This window comes from Varroa jacobsoni, unplaced genomic scaffold, assembly GCF_002532875.2.
Source record: "Varroa jacobsoni isolate VJ856 unplaced genomic scaffold, vjacob_1.0 contig02217, whole genome shotgun sequence".
NCBI classification, from domain to species: domain Eukaryota; kingdom Metazoa; phylum Arthropoda; class Arachnida; order Mesostigmata; family Varroidae; genus Varroa; species Varroa jacobsoni.
In genome coordinates, this window is record NW_019214778.1 from 38243 (window position 1) to 59209 (window position 20967).

The following is a 20967-nucleotide window of genomic DNA, read 5'->3' on the forward strand; positions in this document are numbered from 1 at the left end:
TTTTGTGACTGATCGGTCGCAGTTCGTTTTTGTTCTAATGTCGAACAGGCTAATAAGGTGACATTCTGCAAAGTATTGCTTTGCCCCAGATATGCACATTGGTGACGTATGTTTAGTAAGTTAGTGTGGTACTTGGGGGCAATATATATGTATATCTTCATTATCATTTATTCAGCTAGTATGGTTTCTTGGTAGTGGGCTTTGCTGTTGCCGTAGTTGGTGGCACCGAAATTCGCTCTGCGATTGCACTGTATGCGTCGAACTTGAGAGGTTTGTTCGCGTATCTAAGTAAATTATTAAACTAAATAAAGATCGCTGCATAATCGCTCTGATATGTATATATAAAGATAGGCATACGCGATGTTATTGAAGTATGAAGATGCTTCTTCTAGTCTCATTGCCCGCGGCGTGTTCCAACGTATTTACAGACATTATGTGATATGCCTGTAACAGATCTCGGAGGACAAAATAAGCTAGTATTTTCTATTTACGTTCCATGTGAAGTCGCGTTGAGTGTCTCTCAAAATTAAAGTAGATCGGAAATATTTGACTAATTAATAAACAGTTATATATACTGAACTTTTCCTTTAGGCAGTTGGTTTTAGGGAAACGTATATGGGTAGCTACTTACGCAAGACCTGAAACAACTGTTGTAAAAACGTGATAAAACATAACAGGTTGATTGGACCTGCATAACATCTCTGCACTCAGAGCTTTCGTTGATGTATACTCATTAGAATTTCTTTGAATCAGTCGCAATAGATTTAGAAGCACTTCTGGCGTTCTCTACAACTAAAGTGATGTCTTGCAAATCTTCCCATTCGAGAAAAAAAGTACTGAACGAATTTCGGTAACTGCGACAGTTCTGTGGGTCTAATTATACCTCGTGAAAATACTTCGTAGTCGTAGTTTGATAATGCAGCGCCTTTGCTTTGAACGGTACCTCATTATCCCAATGATGAAGAATATGAATAGGCTTTTGTCCGTGCCAGTTAGCTAAATTGCTGCTGGCTGGTAAACAAAGCAGGATTAGCTGTGATAGCCTAATAGGCCAACCAATTCAAACCAAAAGTAGACAAATAAAAACAAAGGCCTTAGCTAGGACGGAGGCTGCTACGTGGGGTGCATTCCGTTTACCCAACCTACTTTCTTCTATTTGTCGGTAACCAATGCCGCTATGCCATTATTTAGATCGTTCCGACGAAAACTTCGCCCTTTCTTTTGAATGTAACATAGACCACCTTTGAAAGATGAAAGCCAAATACGAATAGTTTTATACGAGTAAGTGTATTTTTCTCTTTTAAAAAAGGCTCCGCTACTGTAAAGCTGAAAACAGAGAGTTCGCGGTCTGCGTTGAGACAAAAAAATTATTCTGTTTTGCCTTGCACCTTTATAGGGCCATTTAATCTAACTGCATCTTTGATGCTTTTCAGTTTTGTGTTATCACTTTACTAAGAGCAGCTGGAAAATTAGGCAAATAAATTGGTTAGAAAATATTTTTTTTCTATACCGGGTTATTGATTAAATATAATTTTTACCCTCCGTTTCTCATTCCGTGGGTGCATAAAATAAATACGTGTGTTTCGTTTCATCTGTAAATCAGCTTGTACGTGCCTCGTCAACCTAAAACTTAGTCGTCTAGACTAATCAATATTCATTAGATTTAGGGCCGCATGCCATTCACTACTGAGCTGTCTGTGTCTGAGCGATCATTATTTCCTCAGTCATACAAGACTCGCTCAAATACACATGGTTTATTCTTAACCCTTTTACTTATATTTTTTTTCTATACACTTGCTTTGGTGAGTTCTCGTTCCCTCACTACCTCTGTACCATTTTCTCCTAACTAAGCACTTCAACGGTGAACTCAACGCTTTTAACCCACTTAGTCACAGTCACAGGTAGAAGAAACAGTGACTGAATCAGCTTCTACCACCAAATCAGAGTAATCGGGGCAGAGTTCAGAGCTGAGCTTGAGGTGAAAGCAAAGTTGGAGGCCATGACTCTTACTACATAATGTAACAACGCAACTGAATTTTATTGTGGTTGGCTTAGTTTCTAGAGTTATTCCATATCCATGCCAGCTCCCTACCTCCTTCTGGCTCTAATACTTCTCTTCGTCCTTATAGCGTTTCTCCCGTAAATATCTCTTGCCCCACAAGTTTGTCCAGTTGCAAAGTTGTGGGGCTCTCAATCCCGTAGTTGGTTGCTGATTAAAGCAACCCTTGGGTATCAACGTTCTCAAACATATTGAGTTTGACCTGCTTGTACCACTCCGAGTACTGCCCCCAAAAACCCAGTCTTTAAATGACGTCACGCCGTGATGCTCGTAAGCCGAGTCACCTGAGCTCTGTCCGGTTTGCTCCACATCCAACCACAGAAAGCGCAGAAGTGTGTTCCCGTCCGCTTTAAAGAAGGAATGAGACGTCGACAGAATTGAGGAGACGCCGACCAACAGAGACGAAACTGTAAGAGAAAGGGAAAGATCAGGACGAATCAAAACGAACTAGATCTTCTTGCCCAACGTTTGCTTTCCTCCGACATCTCTATGTCCTTACCCCGAGCCACAAGACCAGCAGCCCTACTTTCGCCGGTAGCCCCATTCCGAACCGTATCTATTTGCGAGCGCAGTCTTCAGTACGTCAGCCCGTTCCACCTCGCGCACTTTTCCCTTGTCACGAATCACAGCAAAGCAAGCAGGCGTGTCTCTCAGAGCAATTGGGGGTGCCAGAAAGAAGGAAGCAATAAAGGTATCGTACGCGCCGTGTTTCGTTACTCTTTGTGCCGAACGAAGCAGAAAGACCTGTGCTGCCCAGAGCTACTTCCCCTGCCACAGGCCGCGAACAGGGATGATTTTTTATTGTTGGGGGGAGTGACCTGCGTGGTGGGCCGAAGCAGCCACCACCCGAAGATTTCCATGCGATGGATGGTTGATGGCCCCTCTTGAATTGTGTGTCGGGCACTTCTTGCCGAGAGAATGAACGTCGACGCCAACAATGCGCTCCAATCTAAACTTCTACGAGAGTGTTCCTGACAATAGCAATTGGTCGAATGGTCGACTAGCCCGTTGACTGCTGCCTTCGTTAATTGTAGCTGTCACTGCTGCTACTGAGGGTGTATATGCTACGGAACCGAGAACAACAATAACAATTGCGATAACGCAGACCGACGCGGCGCTGCTGGCGACTTCGACAGCACAGCGCATACTGCTATTTTTTGGCTGCTTGAGGTCGCGGCACGAGCAGCGTCTGCCACTGCTCCTACTCGGTTTTACCTTTCCGGGCACTGCGTCAGTTATCGCCCCTATGACTCTGTTTGCAGCGCCACAATTCTACTCTTGCTGGCGCTGCTGCATGGTTAATCCATGCAAGCGAAGAGGTCGTCCTATTTAGTGTCACTGTTGCCGTCGTCTTCTACGCTGACTGCTGTTTTGGTCGAACAGAAGGAGAGCCTGTGTTTGGCGTCCGCTCATTAGCGCAAGTCGGTAGTGATTAACCTGACCGGGCGGTTTTGCACATCGCGAGCCACAGTAGACTGTATGGTGGACACCTCGTACACGTTTTGGTGGGTTTCCCTTCGGTGGGTCGAGAAACTCAAAGGACACGATGGGAGAATGAAGAAATGGGCCAGCCACGAAAACGAACTATCTTTCTGTTCCTTGCACACCACTTTTAGTTGGGGAAATTCATTCTGTCTTACTAAGACCGTTGCGTTTCAGATCAACTCTTTTTTCTCTTAGAAATGCAGAAAGAGGACATGTTTAGAGAAGGGACGTGCGCACAAAGAAGGTGGAGTGGTTTATTCGGACCTTATTATTTCGTTATAAAGATAATGATTTGATGTAAATTAAGTCATGTCTTAGAATTGGCACCAGCCGAGAACACAGCTGAGTACCAATAGACAAACTGGTGAAACTTACAGAACCGTGTATTTGCCACGGTCTACAGCTGCATCACTTTCATGATAAAGCAATTGTAGTTTTAAAAACAATCCTGATTACTAGACTCTATTCATCAGTTTACATCTGAGTAATATGCTGAGTCATACGGCGCGATGATATACATTGTTTAGATGTTTTTGAAGCTCTCTTATGTATGCTTATACGATACAATTTAACTATAAATACCTTTATTGAACTGGATTTGTCATAGAATGGCACAGGATTTAAAACATCTCTGTCTGTAGACAAAAATTTAAAAGGGATAGTCTATTTTCTTTCTAATCGTATAAAAGTATAACATAAATCTCCTCGAGGCAGGATAGCGGGCAGCGCTGTTAAAGCCGAAAGATCCATGATAACTTTAGGACCTATTGTTAAATGTGAGATTATTCTCCTGAATGGTTCTTGGGCTAAAACATTCGTGATATATATATTGGAGCTATAAAACCATTTCAGATCTTAGTTAGTCTTCCCATCGTTATAGAGCCCTTTTTTGCCTGAAATAGTAATGAGTTTATGCTGACTTCATCGGGCGATTGAAGAAAAACGGTGGAGACAGCACACGCAGGCAACGGCAAAAGTAAGCGCGCCGCGATGTAACCCTTGCGGACTAGAAATTATACTAGTTTAAAGCTAACAAATTTATAAACATGCTTACGTTTGGCTTTCGGCTAAAGCTGTAAAAACATTTACATACAAAGCGGCTGTGACAATAGAGTCTTTTGTCGAATTCGTTACATTCGACTTTTTTCTATTTACTACACTAGAAAAATTGTAGCAGGGTAGAATCATCTTAAACCAGCCTGAACGAAGTACACCATTAAATAATCAATGCGACACAGCAATGTAAGGACGAGGTACTAAAGACTTACTTCACAGACGCGCTTATATAGAAATCTACAAGCGTGTATTAATCGGCATAGTTTACTATGACCCAATTCGTCCATCCATGTCACGTTCTTTAGTTACTCCTTATCTTTGGAATTTCTCACCATCGCCCTTATTAAGGCTTGCTTCAGCTTACTTATCAATCTCCATTGATGATTTTTTTTAATAATATACTTGTACACTGACATTATCTACGCTTACTTAGTAATTCGTCTGACTCAGAATCTGCCAAAGTCCATTTGTTTATTGGTTTGTATGCTTGTATTGCTTTTGCTCCATTGTCTCCCAGTGCTACCCATATATTATAACACGTGCGATAGAAGTCCTTTGCCCCACATTATGGCCTTATCCGGCAACGATTCCTAGTTCCGTTGTCCAACTTCGCCATCACATGCCTGTCCCTTTGCGTATTCTCCTAAGACCCTTCTATAGCTAAACATTCCGTTGTTTTTTCTTTTTTTTTTTTTGAATTTTCGCCTAGCTCCTTCCTTTGGCCGTCGTCAAGCCGCAGCTTTTTAAACTCAAAAAATTTTAACAATCAACCAGCGCTGTCATTGTACTGTATCCTTTACACCGTTACTACTACAGGGCAGCGGTTTAGGTGTCTTTCATTCTTTAGCTTTGTTTAGCTATATTTCGTCATTCTTCACTCGACGAATGGCGGTTAAGGAGAAAAGGAATACAAAGCTGCATCAGCGTCAAGGAAACGCCTCTGCCTTTTGAATTGATTGTGTCAGACTGCCGTCGCTCTAGAGTTACAGCAGCAGCAAAAGCAGCCGTTGTGCGACGATTTCTTCGTTGGGACAAAGTGCTTGCCCTGGGTGCCCTATTCTTTAAGTTTTCTTTTGCTTTTGCCTCTTTTTCTCTTAGCCATGTTTTTGCTTCACCGGTCAACTGGCAAACTGGCTGGTGCTAGCTACCTGTATTGTTCCCGCCAGCAATCCACCAAAGTCCTGCAAGGGTGCGGCTTCGACGGCATCGGTCTGCCAGAACCGATCAGGAACAAGTTTCTCTTGCACCTGACGACTATCCTTACTACCCGCCTCTTATAGAAGAGGAATGTAGTCGGAGAAGGTTAGCACAGCAGACCATAGGCTGGGATATTATGCGCGCGATGTTTCGCGGTACCGCTTCGGCGTCGCTCGGTACACGGCGGTAATTGTCCGGTTTTCTCATTTTTCCCGTCGCTTTCCCAACTCAGACCTTTCCGCCACAGCAAAACCATTAAGAGACTTTTGCTCACTCTAACTGTTTCTAACAGTTTCAAGGATCTCGCTGGCCAGATCTGCACATTTGCAGATCCAGCTAGTGATTTGCCGTCCACCTATCTAACCCTCTATCTTTTCCATGCTTTTAAATATTGAGCCGTCGCTGTGAAATGCGCGCCTATTTGGAATCAAAAGCAAGGTAAACAACAGCAGAAATACTGTAAGGTGGTCCTTAGTGTCCGTCGCTCGAAACGGTGTTGCAGCTTTTTGGGCTTTGATAAGAACTGTGTTTGGCTCGGCGATTAAATTGTTCTAAATCGCTGTTCGGAAGGGGACGCATAATAGAATGATCACACTCTCGTATTAGGGCTTCTGTTGTCTCCCATTTCCTCCAGGCTGCTCTGAGGTACAGGCAGCAATAGCTGATACGTGCCGCTTTGACCGGTGTTTCTTCACTGGTCCTGGATGTGCTAGAAGCCCTGCCTAGTTACACCTTTAGCTCCCTTGCTGCCTGTTTGCCTAAAACAAAACTCTAACGTCTTGGCTTGGTTCCAATCCTTTCCTTGATGGAAGGGTCACTTATTATATATTGTGGTTATTCTGAAGTATTGTTTTAAGCTTACCAACCTTTGTTCATCTATAGTTTTCGCGCCTCCTTTTTAAATAAGGAACCCATAGAGGGAATTTTTATTGTGTCGATGCAGCTCCTAAACTACCCTTACCTCAGATTATGGAGATCGTTAGCGCAGTCAAGTTACCCTATCAAACAGAGAACTTACTTAGAGAAGTACTGGTTTGGCAGGCTGAAGAGTTATGGTGGATGTGTAAAATTCTTAGCTTGTTATACTACTTGATCACAGGCTCACACTGTGGCTTTCAAAGAGCTTTTCTCTAATAAATTCGAACTATTGAAGGCAAGGCTGGCGGGAAGTTATTAACCTTCGTTTCTCGTAAGTTTTAGTTAAACATCGAAGCAGATGCAGGATACAAGCTAGGCCTACGATATTTGGATTAATTGGATTCGGAGGCGCTTTCTGCACGCGATACATGCATTGTTAGCTTCATATTTGCTGATACTTTGTTAATGCGCACCTGCATAAAACACCGTATTGTGATGTTTCTCTTAATAATAGCAAGTATTGAAAAAAATCACAATTGTATATAGATATAATTTCGTTGATTTTCGGCATCTCTGTTTTGGCAAACTAGATAATGGTAAAAATGGGTCACGGGTTATTCTTTTGTTCATAGCCTTTACGCTGGCTTATAACCTATGTTTATAATTTCGCAAAGTTACGAAGTTTTTTAACGAATAGAAAATTGGATCAGTTGACGTTATCCGCGCCTACAATACGTGATAAAACAGCGACCCTCCAGACAGTTGAAATAATAGACCTACTTTTTATACACTCGTTGGCTAGCGATTGTTTTCTGGCAATCAATTGCGCAATCACGGATAATGGTTTTTCATTACCTTTAGTTGGGCAGTGTACGACAAATGCCGCACAACGCTTATTTTATGGCACACGTAGCACAATAGGTGTATCCTACCAATATAAACCCCTTAAACTTGTCGGTACCAGGTCTTCAAGTGTACAGCTGAATAAACGGATCACAATTGTGCGATAAATAGTAGATCCCTTTACACGCTGTAGGCATTCATTCCGTTTTTATGTTGACAAAAACAGGACAAACGATACTGGACTTGACACTGACATAATGGCATAGCAGTAAGAATCTATTATGTTATATAATATATATGAATTCCCACATAAACCTGCTGCCAGCTGGCGTTTTCTATTGGACAGTGTTAAAGTATCGTAACCGAGTGATCGATATAACATCAACAACGTTGTTGTTCGATTGGTACGTGAGGACCCATGGTTGCATACAAAATTCGATATGAGAGGGATTTCTTTCCTGCTTTCCATCTCTCGACCTGCCTTTCTCTATACATCTTACCTCCTTCATATTTCCAACAGGGCTCTGATCCCCCCATAATTCCCAATGGGTAGACTCCCCTAGTGCCAGGTTTCCTTATTGGTCAAAGCCATCATGCCAAGCTGCCGGCATCAGAAATAATCTATTCGGTCTTTGGTGTTGCTTTGGGCTGCTGGAGCTTCTTAATGTGCCTTCGCTAGCACCACGTTGCGCTTCCCTTGCTCGATTTCATTTACTGGCCAACCGACCCAACTGTCGGGGGACTGACTCAGCGAAGTTGAAATATGAGTTGTAATATAACGTCATCAGCCATTACGCTGAAAAAGGGGGAGAGACAAGACCTCCAACGTCGAGCAGATGGACGGAATATGTTAGATTTAACGGAAGGCAGCATCGACAAAACAACGTCTTGCAACTTCACCCCTTCATTCCTGATTGCCCCGAGCTTCCTCAATCTTGGCCTCGTTCCGTCGACTACCCTGGACTTCCGAGATCCAGCGACGGACAACCGAAGGCCATCGCCGCTTCGACTACCCGAAATGGTCCTACAAAGCCAGCCGGAGCAGACGAGCAGGCCAAGCTTGCAAAGGACGTGAGGCAAGCAACGCACTATCGACGAGGAGCTATCAGAATTGCATGGCCAAAGTATTAGGAAAGATCGTTTACGCTAACACCAACAATAGCGGCAAAGGCAGCGACATCTGCTGCGGAACAACTGCAGGGGAAACCAGCTTTGGCGGGGACGAGAGATACTGTCAGGACGAGGAAAAAGAGCCAATGGCAGCAAACCCGTTGAATGGAAAAATAAACCCAGACATGGCCGAAGCATTGCAAATCCCAAATGCAGCGAAACAATGTTTCGAGCTAACGGCCAAAGCAGGAAGATGGTGGCGACAAAAGCCTTTAAAACGGCAGGCAAAGACCGCTTAACCCAAACGTCTGTTCGTTACACTCGATGCCGCATTGAACCCTTTTCAGTGCTGCCTTATTTAGCCGAAAGCGAATAACGATAAAGCGGGGGCAGCAATGATGGGTACACAGATAAGGAGGTTTCGTACATCCGTGTCTTCGGGATGTTGTCGAAAGGCTCAAGAGGAACAAAGCTTTAAGGGAATGTTAAATCTGAGTGTGGGAGGACGGCGGTTGGGCCGGCAGAAATGTGACATCAAGCCAGGCCTTCGAAGCTGTTTGCTACGCGACAGTGGATTTGCTTCGATGTTCCACAACGACGGGCGTTTATCCGCCGGTCGCTCGTTGAATTGAAGAAGGCGGCTTTGTAATGGGCAGTTCCATCATTCAAAACAAGCGAAGAGGAGAAGGCAATCATAAATTTTTGGAACGTCAATTAACGGGCCACGTAATGTCTGGTGGTCGACGCCTAAACGAAACCTAATACGCTAGGTGACATGCTAACGTCACTCGATCATCTAGCTGCTCCCTGTGTAGGTTTGTCTGAGAGGCCTACTTGGCAAGTGATATCTCTTAGTAGTTATAAAAGGACAGGCAAAGAATGAGAGATCCTATTCTAAAGCGGACCTTAAAGTAATGACCACCAGACGCGACCTATGCCTAATTATCGTCCATTTTCTATAGTTGCCTGTATGTAGGGTTTGTTTTCTGAAAAAAAGGTCAGCATTTTTTGGTAAACACGTAAGTAATTCTGAAATCGAAGCAAGCCTATACTTAACGCTGCCCTATTTTGCACAGTAAGAAACCTCTCCAGTTACTCTTTTAATTAGGTGCTCAATCTAACTAACGCAATATGCCTTTTTGCCACGTACCAACTAGCTAGCCCACCATTCCGCTCCTTTTCGTAAATAGTTCCTTCCTTTGGCGTACTACAGAGCTTATAATAGTATGTGAGTGCAATGGGTCCAAAAGCATATCTATGACGAAGTAAGAAGGAAGAAAACCAACGAGAGAAACTTATTATTAGCGCGGACTTCTAGCTTTGCCATGTTTACCTCGCCCACAGGTTTTCACTCAAGCTCTTGACGGCCTTTTCCAATGGAACAACTTGATATCTGCGGCATCCCTAACGTTCCATTTGCATTCCCACATAACAACGCACCTAAGGGGGCGTTTCGTCGTCGCACAGTAATGACTGCGCATGTGTGAGCGTTTCACGGGCGGGAAAATTTGTTCTCGCGCAACATTCTGCTCGCATATGAAGATTCCAGTGTGGATTGTTCAAGCCAAGCCCGGGACTACAGCCAAGGGAACGGTGCTAGCGGTAGTCATGGGTAGAGCAACAGTCTCATCATAAAGAAATATTACTCGCACCAGCCGAGCGCGCTCCATGCCGCCACCAACGCGATGATATGGTCTATACTTAGACTTGGCGTATACTTTGACTAGACACCTGCATGCAATTTAAATATGTATTCACTTAAAGCAAACCTGCAGGTGGCAGTCCATTTGGTAATTTGTAGCTATCTGTCCTGATAGATATTGCCTACTGATACGCACTACAATCCACAACGTTGCAGAGTGCAGAATGTATCGGGTTTTGCAACGAATGTAATCAAAGCGATGCCACAAATGGCGGACAAATCCACAATGGGCTCTCTAATGCTTTGAAGGAAAGCGCCGCTAGTTAAGTGTGACAGGAAGTGAGACCATACGAGGACTTGCGATCTCGTTTTCATTGTACCGCAGTAACAGAGTAAGGATAATGAAACGTTCGGAAAAAAACAACGCCCGGCAGTAAAATTAAGTAGAATTTTTGTTCTTGAAATATTCAAGACCCATTTCAATCATTGGTGACATTCATTGCCTAAAGCTACTTCATAGACGTGTGTTTAAGGTTAATCAAAAACACGAGCATTATTTCAACAATTCTCTGGTACTGCTAAATCAATATTATTCTAATAATTCAACAAAGATGAACCCAACTTAGTACCACCATGTGTAGCGGATTGTTATTGGTTGCTCTTCTATAGACGATTCTTTCGGGATTTCTTTCTCTCTCCGTTTTTCCCCTCCCTTACTTGCGGCTTGTAAGGACAAGGTCCTCAAAGCATTACCGATTGTCTACATGCTTTCGTCCCTTTTTCGACCCCAACTCTACGGAATGAGTTTCCATGGTTTCCGCTACCGGTCCTTTTCCCTCGACTCAGCGTGGCCGCCATCGAAAACATGATGGGAAGCGACCTGACCAAGTGAGATACAACGCGATCCGGAGAAGGAGCGGCTGTGAATCAGGAGGCTTGCTGCATTGATGATGCTGTCGATAGCTACTAGTCGCCGCTGGGGAAGTATGGTTCTTCAGGGCTGCCTTTTTGTCCGCGCCACAATGACGCCATCAGAGAGGTCTGCAACACCCTGGAAGAACTATTGGGCTCGCCATGAAGCAGGGGTGGCAAAAGGAGTACATCATGTGAAGAAAGCGAGCTGCTATCGAGAAACTGGGAAAGAAGTCGTTTCAATTGTGCCTTCAGCGGGGAGCAGAATCGAGGTGACTGTCATCCATTTTACGACGGTTCAAATTTTTAGCAACAAGACGTTTTCGTTGGACAGCGGCGCCTAAGGTAGCAATGTCAGTCCCGCGAAGTCTCGTGGCTAACAAACGAATGCGCGAACTGCGAATCGACCACGGCCCCACATTGGGGACAATAAGAAGAAAAGTGTGAAGGCTACAACAGAGAAACAGAACCCCAGCAGTTGCGTCTTCACCTCTCGTAAGACGAGATTTAATACTTACCTGAAACTTGTCCAGTAACGACATGACGAGAGCTATGCCAGTGAAAACGAGTCCGAGAAAGACGGAAACAACAAATAGCGATACGAGTGGTGATAGTGAAATGCTAAAGGTGGGTGGACTCCGCACCACTCGACCCGATGGACAAGCCGATGAACTGCACATTACGAAGCCCTGCAACGTGCACACAGGAGAAACCGACAGACAGCAAAGGTCTATTTAGTATATGCTCGTATGCACAGTAATGCGACAGCGAGACTACTGCGATGCAGATACACGGGGTTCATGGTGACACGATTTGTCACAATGATCGTGACGAAAGTATAATTGAAACCTATGTATTTAACCAACGGCTAAGCCACACATAGTTACACTTTCGCTAAATTTATCGTCGTTTAATAATAATAATAATAATGGATAGTAACCTAAATGATAGCGTTTGCCAACCAGACGGTGGTTTTTACGCGATCAAGATGTAAACCTGTTATGTGAAACATGTAGGCAAAATCCATATTAGCATGAGTAGCAGCAAAATGCAGCAGCAAAAAGGAATACTATTAAAAATAACTTTTCGACGAACAAAACGCCTCAACTTGTTGCATTCGTTTGATGCAAACGCTAGTTCCAACTAAATGCAGCACTCATTCATCATTTTCGATCTGTTTCAGTCTACGCGTATTTGTCGAATCCCAAACCTATGGAAAATTGTCTAGTGTCTTTTCTTTTTGCCTACCTTGCTAACTCTTCCTGCCTCTACGTTGACGTCATTGAAATACTCGGAGTGCACCGTGTGACTGTGTGGACGTTCGTATGTTTGTACGTCCGCCGTACACGCGACCATGAACAAAAGCGACACGGTTCCGATGACACGGGAACAATTCGCTAACGCGTAGAACATTCGCAGAAATCGGCGCTCGACTCCGGTTCGAGCACCGTCCGTCAGGGCGCTCACCCTGCACGTGCAAACAGACCAAAAAGAGTGAATTACACACCAATTGCTAATACAAAAAAACGGAGACAGTGACAAAATTCAATGTTAGGTGTGGGCCTAAAACGATGAGCAAGCACGCCTTACGTACTGCACAGTTCGATGCTGCCGTGAATATATAGAATCTGACCACCTACTACGGATCGAATATTAGTACTGGAAATTATTAGAACACGATAGAATATTGGTAGGTTGTTCTTAAATGTCGGTAGCTATTGCTTTATGCGAGTCCTATAGGAATACAGAACAGCGAATCTTTCACAATTAAATTTTTATCCAGGACACTCAAAGGTTTATCTAAATAGGACTCGAATGTCTCGATAACTAAAATATAAATGCTAAAATTAGAAATTAGGACGAAAGAAAAAATGAGAAACACTGTTTGCTTGCTTGACCTCACCATAAACCGATTTGCTTAAAAAGTGCGGTCGCAAAACAGCAGGTTGTTAGGCGCGCATTGTCAACAGGCATTGTTTACAGGTAGATAGAGTTCATTTCAATGAGCTTCACCCAGGGAAAGGTAAGGCCACCTTGAAGATACTCTACAATGATACAATGGTGTGAGTTTAAAATACATAGAGTATAGTAGTTTAAAGTGACGACGGGTTTCCCTAACCAGAGTCTAACCAATCAAGTAAACTAACGCGATATGCCGTTAGAAGACTCAAAAGTAACATGCTTACTCGGAACTTATAATGCGCTTTTGTTTATTTCTGTATGATGCAACTGCCTTCGAAACGTTGGCAGTCACTGCTTGTCGAGCTGCGATACTGGGCTGCGAAGTCTTGAATCTCATTTCCACTGGTGAGTAACACATATATGCAATATACATACGCAGGATGGTAAACTTGCAGAGGGGATGTTTTTAACTGGTCGTTGAAGGTCTGGGCTAACGCGTTCATCCAGAACGGGTATTATTAAGGAAAAGCTCATTCAAAGGGGGATGTAAATAAATTTGCAGCTCTGGCGGGCAATATGGCGTTGTTCTTGTAATACGAGAGAATCAACTACGAGCGAACTTCTTCGCGACGTGGGCCGAACCACCGCCGAAATTATCAACTTCTATGGTTACTCCATATCGATAGTGCACTGCATCGCGAACATGTATACAGCCGTAGAAATAGCACAAGCAGGCTTTAGGCCAGCGCGGACTTCACAATTCACCTACACCTTGCAAAAATATATTCTTGGATTATTTTCCTTTTGCCCAGGTCGCTCAAGAGCAATGTCGTGTGAGTACGCCTACCAGGCTTATTGATTGTTCAGAAAAACCTCGGCTGCGCGTTATATGTGATGACAGCCAGTTATATGCTTTTCGAAAGCGATAGAACCAGGAAATTGGATTGGTGTCGCTTATACCTCGTTTCCCTCAAGGATGAAACAGCAAATCGTCTTTGATTCTTCTTTGACGGAGAAATGTTCGTCACCAATGCAAAAATCAACCTGCCGGTGACACGGTCAAAATTTAGAGGATGGGCCTATCGTGAGTGAAAATAAATTTCCGGCCGAACGTCGTGTTTCGCGTGTGGTATCACACAGAAAAAGTGCGCCACGTCATTATGCTTTTTTCACGAACGCGAACGCATCGTTGAAGAAGTTAGCCGGTATGTTCTACGCACTGCTATACGACCGTAGAAAGCTGAAGCGTCAAATTAGGGTCATATCTCTCTCCAATAGGATAGTACGTCTGTTCATACTAACCGGTTTGTGGGAGACCGCGCGTCTTCAACTACGAGCATGTTCTGGAGTAAGCTAATACAGTCGTCGTACAGTGCAGATTTAGGCCCGTTCGAGTACGATGGATCGAACCCGATTGAACGGAGGTCTAACAACGTGGTCTAGTTCACTTGTGCTTTCAAGCCCTTCACATATTTGGAACAAGAATTTTTAAACTAGCCTAAAAGTGGTTTAGTGGTAGGCCCCGAATCGGAGCTTTAATCGAATTGAATAGAAGTTGTATCGGATAGATAACACGAACGTTAGAATTAGCTTTTTGCATAAAATTCGTTCAAATATCTTTTTTGTCTAAAGAAAATCCCAGCTTGAACAGATCTTGTGTATATATGCACGCGTTACATGTGAGGAAGGTCAGCTACATGCTTTCCGAAAACAACTGGATTGGTATATGTATATATATTTGCCATACAAATATTGGTCTGCGGAACTATCCTGTTATGCTCTTTTCTCGTAATTACTGTTAAGGGAACCACACATGGAATGCCAACTGGTATACGCCTGTAGATAACTTGATTAAAATAATCTTGAATTAAGCGTGCCAACGTGTCCATTTATATAAGTCAGCGCACTTTTCAATAAAAAATTAGAGTGTTACATGCGACTTGTGTATGCCGAATAAATAGCGTCCATCCACCGGCTAAGCGGCTTAATATAGGGCCAAAAGACTGCGTCTACCACTCCATCATCATTGACAGAATCAAGCAAATGGGCCTGCATGTTGCTGGCTTGTGATACTAAAGCTCACATAGGACTTCTGGCCAGACAAAACTAGTCTAGTATTGTCTGGTCAGACTCTCGCTTCTGCCTGAGGAGAACCGGCCAAGCTAGAAGGCGACGCACGAAGGCTCGCCTACCGTCACGCTAGCAGTAGTAGCCTTATCTTGCGATAGTGGTCGGTCTTTCCTGCTCCTAAAACAGCCGGACACGCACGGCTTTCTTCCGCCTGTACTGCTCGTACCATCATACGTATAAGGCAAACACGGTGTTGCTGCCACTACGGCAATGCCTAAGCCTACATCATCGGCGATGTCGGCAGCAAGCGGCTATGGGAACTACCATTTCTACGACACTTATATTTTGCGTTTCTTTGGTGAGGGTCGAATTGGCTGGGCTCGCCTATATCATACTGCCATGCCTCGGCGCTAATCTATCGCGGGGCTCTTGCTCTTCGTAGCGCCGGAGACGCTATGAGACGTAATGAATGGAAGGCAATGATATTGTCGCCACGGGCTACGCCCACGATTTGATCAAAGAGAGGCTCCCCCATCATCACCGCTCCAACGAATACCCGCTATTGTGTCGGTATAAGCAAAACGAAGGTCTTTGCTCGCAGAGGATGTGGCTGCTAATGGTCCTGGGGCATCAGCCAAAATTGCTCCGCGTTGACGAATTTGCGAAATGAAATGGTTCAAGATCAACTCGAAACCCGACTGTCTATGTTATCATGCGATCTAATTGTGTCGCCTCAAGTTCTAGTTATCCATGACGCGACGTGAGGCTGCACCCATATGTAGTTTGGCGACAACTGCAACAGCAACAAGCGGCGAAGGGAACATGGGCAGAAGCCATGGAATGCGGCTTTTCCATGGGACAAAAACGCACGCAAATTCCGGAAAAGTAAGCAAACGCAAGCCAGAGGAAATTCCTCCGTGATGATGAGTACCCCAACCCCCTTTTAATACTCTGGTTGTTACGGATTTGCCAGTATAAAGAAGGCCAGGTGTTAAGTGATACATGACTGAAGTATTTGTGTAAATTAAGTCGATAGCTACTGTAGAGAAAAATCGAACTTTACCTCAAAGAGAGAAAGGCCGGAAGAGAACTAGACGTTACCTAAGAACATGGTGTGAAGGCTTAGGGAAGGAGGAAATCATCTTGTAATTACCGTGTTACGCCTATACTATACATACTAATGAGTCCTTGGAAGTAGAATATCAAAGTTGAACATGTGACATGCCTACCCGCTATTAATGTGGCTTCTAACACCTGTATTTTTCATGTTTTTCTCCTTTCTCTGACTGAACTGTATTTATTGTCAATCAATCAATCAATTGGTCAATATTGGTGAACTGCTATACGTGTTATGGCTTTTGCGCGTAGTCGAAGCGCAACTCCACTGATTGTGGTTGTTTATCTAGAGCCATCTTAGGATGCTCCTTACAATTTTCACTACCTCCATTTTGCCACCTAACTTTTATGTGACAGAAAGGAAAGGCTAGTCTACTGTAGTGCCGAAAACGTCTTTCTTACGGAAACGCTCTTCTGCAAAAAAGACTTCCTTGCGCGTCCTTGGTGTGCTTGCCGAATATAAACCTTGATTTCGTTCCTGCCTATCTGCCTAGTAAGTTGACGATGTACCTAATCCAGTAGATTCACACTTATGAAGGTAACAATGATCGAAAAAGATTGGCGTGAATAGAATTTGACGCAATTTCATACGCAAGTAGCATTTCTTTAGACAAATCTCGTTATAATAGTTTCTCGACCTTCGATTGTTCTTTCAACCTAAGGGACGACAATGGTTAAGAAAAATCAAGACGTAGCTGCCTTCTGTAAATCAATTGAAAAGGTTCTTAGTCAGGACCGTCAATGCTATATGGAGCGTGGAACGCGTAAACGTTCGCCTAGCTTGTATCACTTAGGAAAAAAATTATTTGAAGTCCTCAGATCACTTCTGCTTGTTTGCTGATCTCTCTCGGAAACCAGTATAGATATGATCTAGAGAAATACGGTTCATGGAAAGAAACGGCAGTAAATGGTTTGAGTGTTCCGCTTGATATCACGATAAACTCATAATGTAGTAAACGGTCCAATCTGTCTAGAGTATAACTGTAATAGTTTTAACACTTAGCGTTCTTTCTTCAGATAAAGCGTTCTTCAATCAAGATAAAAACTCTTTGTAAAGACAGTCCGTTTTCTTTGTCTATTTCGGCAAAATTTTAATATAGAGCTGAGAATGATTTTCCTGAAAATATGTCTAGCGATGGTCCAGAATTAGTTTTTCCTAGCTATAAGCATTTCTAGACTCGTCCTCAAAAACGTCTGTCCCTGAAAAAGCGTCTGATATAAACCCAAATAGGAATAACGTATCGGAAATTCTATAAACGGGAGTGCGCGAATTTCTCGATTGTTCGACATAGCCTTTGAGCTATTATGTTTTTCATCGACAAAACCTTTAAGGCTACTAACGGCCGCTGGGTGTATGGCTTTACAGAGTAACACATTATCTACTCTGAAGGGGTGTTTTTTTTCGCAGAAAAACCTAAACCTGAATCCCAGGCGATAAATGCACAGAATTATAGTGTGTCTGCTGGTAACGGTTTTAATACCTCGCATTTTTATACAGGTTCGGCGCTTTTAAATATTTTAATTAGACATGAAAATATAGCACCATTTTGAAGTTTATGAGAGCGCCATTCATCAACGTCGGCTTGTACAATAGGATCTTGATCTACAAATTATCTAGAAGGCTCATGACGCTCAAGGAAAGCTTTCAGGTACTTCTTGAGTAATGTTCATACGGTACTTCATTATCATCAGTTCTGTCATACATGCGTAGAAACGATTTGAAATACATAGTCCATAGAGCTTTCGCTTTATTTCTTGCAAAAAGATTTACGGATGCGCCCGCACGTCCCGTCTCGGAAAATATAAAAAACAAAATGTTCTCTATGCGACATTGCTTTTCAGTCTTTACATTATAATACCCGTGAGCTATGCAATAAACATATGATTTTCCACAGCGACAATGGGCAGATACCGACACAATTGTACGTAAACAGTATATCATTAACTGAACTTGCAAATTAAGTTCACTTCATAGGTCTTTGGCAAATAGTGCCAAAAGTTTACTAGCTAAACGACCTAAACGTCAAAATGTCTCGGGCTCTTGTTTGCTTAAAGAATGTCTCTATATGGGTAAATCGAGATTCAGCTCTAAGGTATATTTGCCGCACACTACCACACCTATGCTGAATAGCAGAATGTTATTTTTTACTAAAGGTATAAAAACACGATGGTCGATTGAGCCGCCTGCACGTAGGCTGTCGCTCCACTCTTCTCGATAATGTGTTCTATCCTCGGTTGTGGGACCTTCTCAATGTCTTCTTTGGCGCCTTTTAGTAAAGATTCTGGTGAGCAAACAGCTTCTTTGATCCCAGTTGATCCTTAGCCATGGCTAACATTGTCTTGCACAGTGGCGAAAAAAATCTGGTCGGGTTAAAGTTCTTCACAAAGGTGGCTAAAGTTGATATTATTGAAAAGCTATTTTACAAGTGTTAGATTGTATATAACACTCTATAATGATGGCTCATTTTTGAAAGGTTTTTTTCAACACTTGCATTTCATTATCCGATAGCTTGTCTTGGCATCTGTTGCCATGTTTAGCTAGTTCAAAGTACCTACGCCATATGCAAGTTCCTCCCACAAAGATTTGAACACGAAGTGCTTCTCTATATCCTTTATCTTCTAAAATGAAATTCTATGACTGTCATTTCTATATCTCGATAACGATAAGCAGAGCCATGATCTAGCTTACCCTCAGTGAAAGAAAAGTCGTTTTAGACGTTTCCTTAATCATGATCCAATGATCCGAAGTCCCACAAAAGACCTTTTCGGTTCGTTATTAAACCATTTGAAGAGGACAGCTTGAAGCCAAATTTAGCTGCTTCGCGATCTGATTAGAATTAATAGTGGGCATTAATTAGTAGTTAGGTTAATAGAGGGTCGTAAATATTAACTTGCGAAATTTATCGACTTTGTTAAGTTTTATTGAGTTGAGAAATGATTTATTGAATTGAGAATGAATGATCATATGACCTCGTGGATGTACACTTTTAAATGTTTCAAGTTTTACCGTCTGCCATTCAAGCCCCACTTCAAACAACGTCTGTGAATGTAAATGTTTCTTTGATGAAATTCAACTTTCTTAATGCTGAATACCTATAGATTTCCGGTTCTACAAAAAGAAAACAGCAAATACAAGCTTCGGTTTTTATAATTAAACGTGAAAGCATTACCGTCTTCAATGATTTTACACGCTTTCTCGTCGGAACAGCAAAGGGTGAAATGAGAGAGAAGAAGGAATGCATGCCTCTGCATGTGTCTCTTTTTTTAAATTAGAAAACTTACTCCTTCAGTTAGCCACCGGTAACCGATTATATATATGATATTTGTATATATGCAACTTCTATTTTGTCGTTAATGGGCTACAAAGGAGCAGCGGGACTACACGGTATTTGGTAGCAAGAACGCTCAGCAGCGTTAGAATGTTTAGACAGATTTCATCTTTGTTTGTTACCCAGACCCAATGTTTCTCAGACACGTCATTTCCAGTAAAAAGCTTTTATGCAAGTTAAAATTGGAACCGTAAGTATATAGTACCCATATTAATTTCGTAACGAAGTATAGAATAGTAAGATAAGAATATTAAGCTGGGCTTGCTTTCGTTTTATTGATTATTTTGCTTTATAAAGCTACAGAGGCCCCGCTTTCTCCTAGCTATATTTAGTCACGTCTATTTGAGAACAGTTATTGCTGCAGACACATCCATTGTCCAGCCGTTACCACCGTCTCTGGGATGGCCTGATAAAGCAATTAGCATGTTATACTTCAGTGTCATTTCCTACTAACCTGGAAACGAGATGCATCAAAAACGACGTCTGCGCCGAAAACAGGGGTCCAAGCGTAGAGCCGGCTAGCACGGCAGACGGGAACAGTGTGAAGGATTTCGGATAAAAGAATGTCGACACGTAAACCGCTTGCGTCACGAATGAGACAACGATAGCCCACGAAGGCGAGAGGTGTTGTACAAATGCCGGCGCGTACCAGCAGGACAAGGCTCCCGTACCATACAACAGAGCTAAACTGGTTGTACCTGCTCCAAGTAAAGATCAACAAAAAAAAAGTTCATTCTGTCGTTAGTAACAACAACAAGAACAATGACGAAGACAATGCAGCTAACCTGCTATGTTCACGTATATAGCGGATTTGCAGAACGTATTCGTTCATGGTGTTTGTACGAGGGGCTGCACATGGTACTAAGCGTCAGAAGCTGCGGTGTACATGTTACGACATTCAGGGATAGGAACTTCGGTTGAAAAGTAAAACTCTAGTATGGCCAAACCGATCAAATGCTGTTTTCTTTCTCGTATAGACTCGAAAATAGTCAACATATTATCCAATTCGTTACTGCAAGATGTCAATGACTGTTACATATGAGACACTGAAGTTCATGGCAGTACGCGTACGTATAAGGAAACATTTTACTAGCTTAAAGGCGTGCTCTCTTTAATTAACCGTAATTAACTAAATTCCACCATTTGTACTCCGAAAGCCGTACTTGACTTACGGAACTAAATGGTGAGTAATACCACAGGTGTCTCTACCGGACTAGCTGGCTTGTCGACTTCAACATGATCAATTTTCGTTTTGGGTTTTCGCTTTATAGCTAGCTATTCGATAGCTTGTCGAGCCAATGCTGAAAATATACTATATATATATATATATATATATATATATATATATATATATATATATACGTTTGTGTGCGGATGTACAAAACTGC

At 42.8% G+C, this 20967-nt stretch overlaps 1 protein-coding gene across 1 annotated transcript in view; it reads right to left on the reverse strand.

Moving 5' to 3' along the window:
- The window catches only part of LOC111272424 (N-acetylglucosamine transporter UNC93A), a gene marked incomplete at its 5' end in the record, with an annotated part of 48675 nt that extends 28398 nt beyond the window's left edge, over positions 1 to 20277 (reverse strand). Inside the window, 3 exon segments of the mRNA XM_022853874.2 lie at positions 11681 to 11851; positions 12411 to 12630; positions 20034 to 20277. Of these exon segments, the coding sequence (XP_022709609.1) occupies positions 11681 to 11851; positions 12411 to 12630; positions 20034 to 20277 (635 nt within the window).
- Positions 20278 to 20967: the final 690 nt, after the last annotated feature.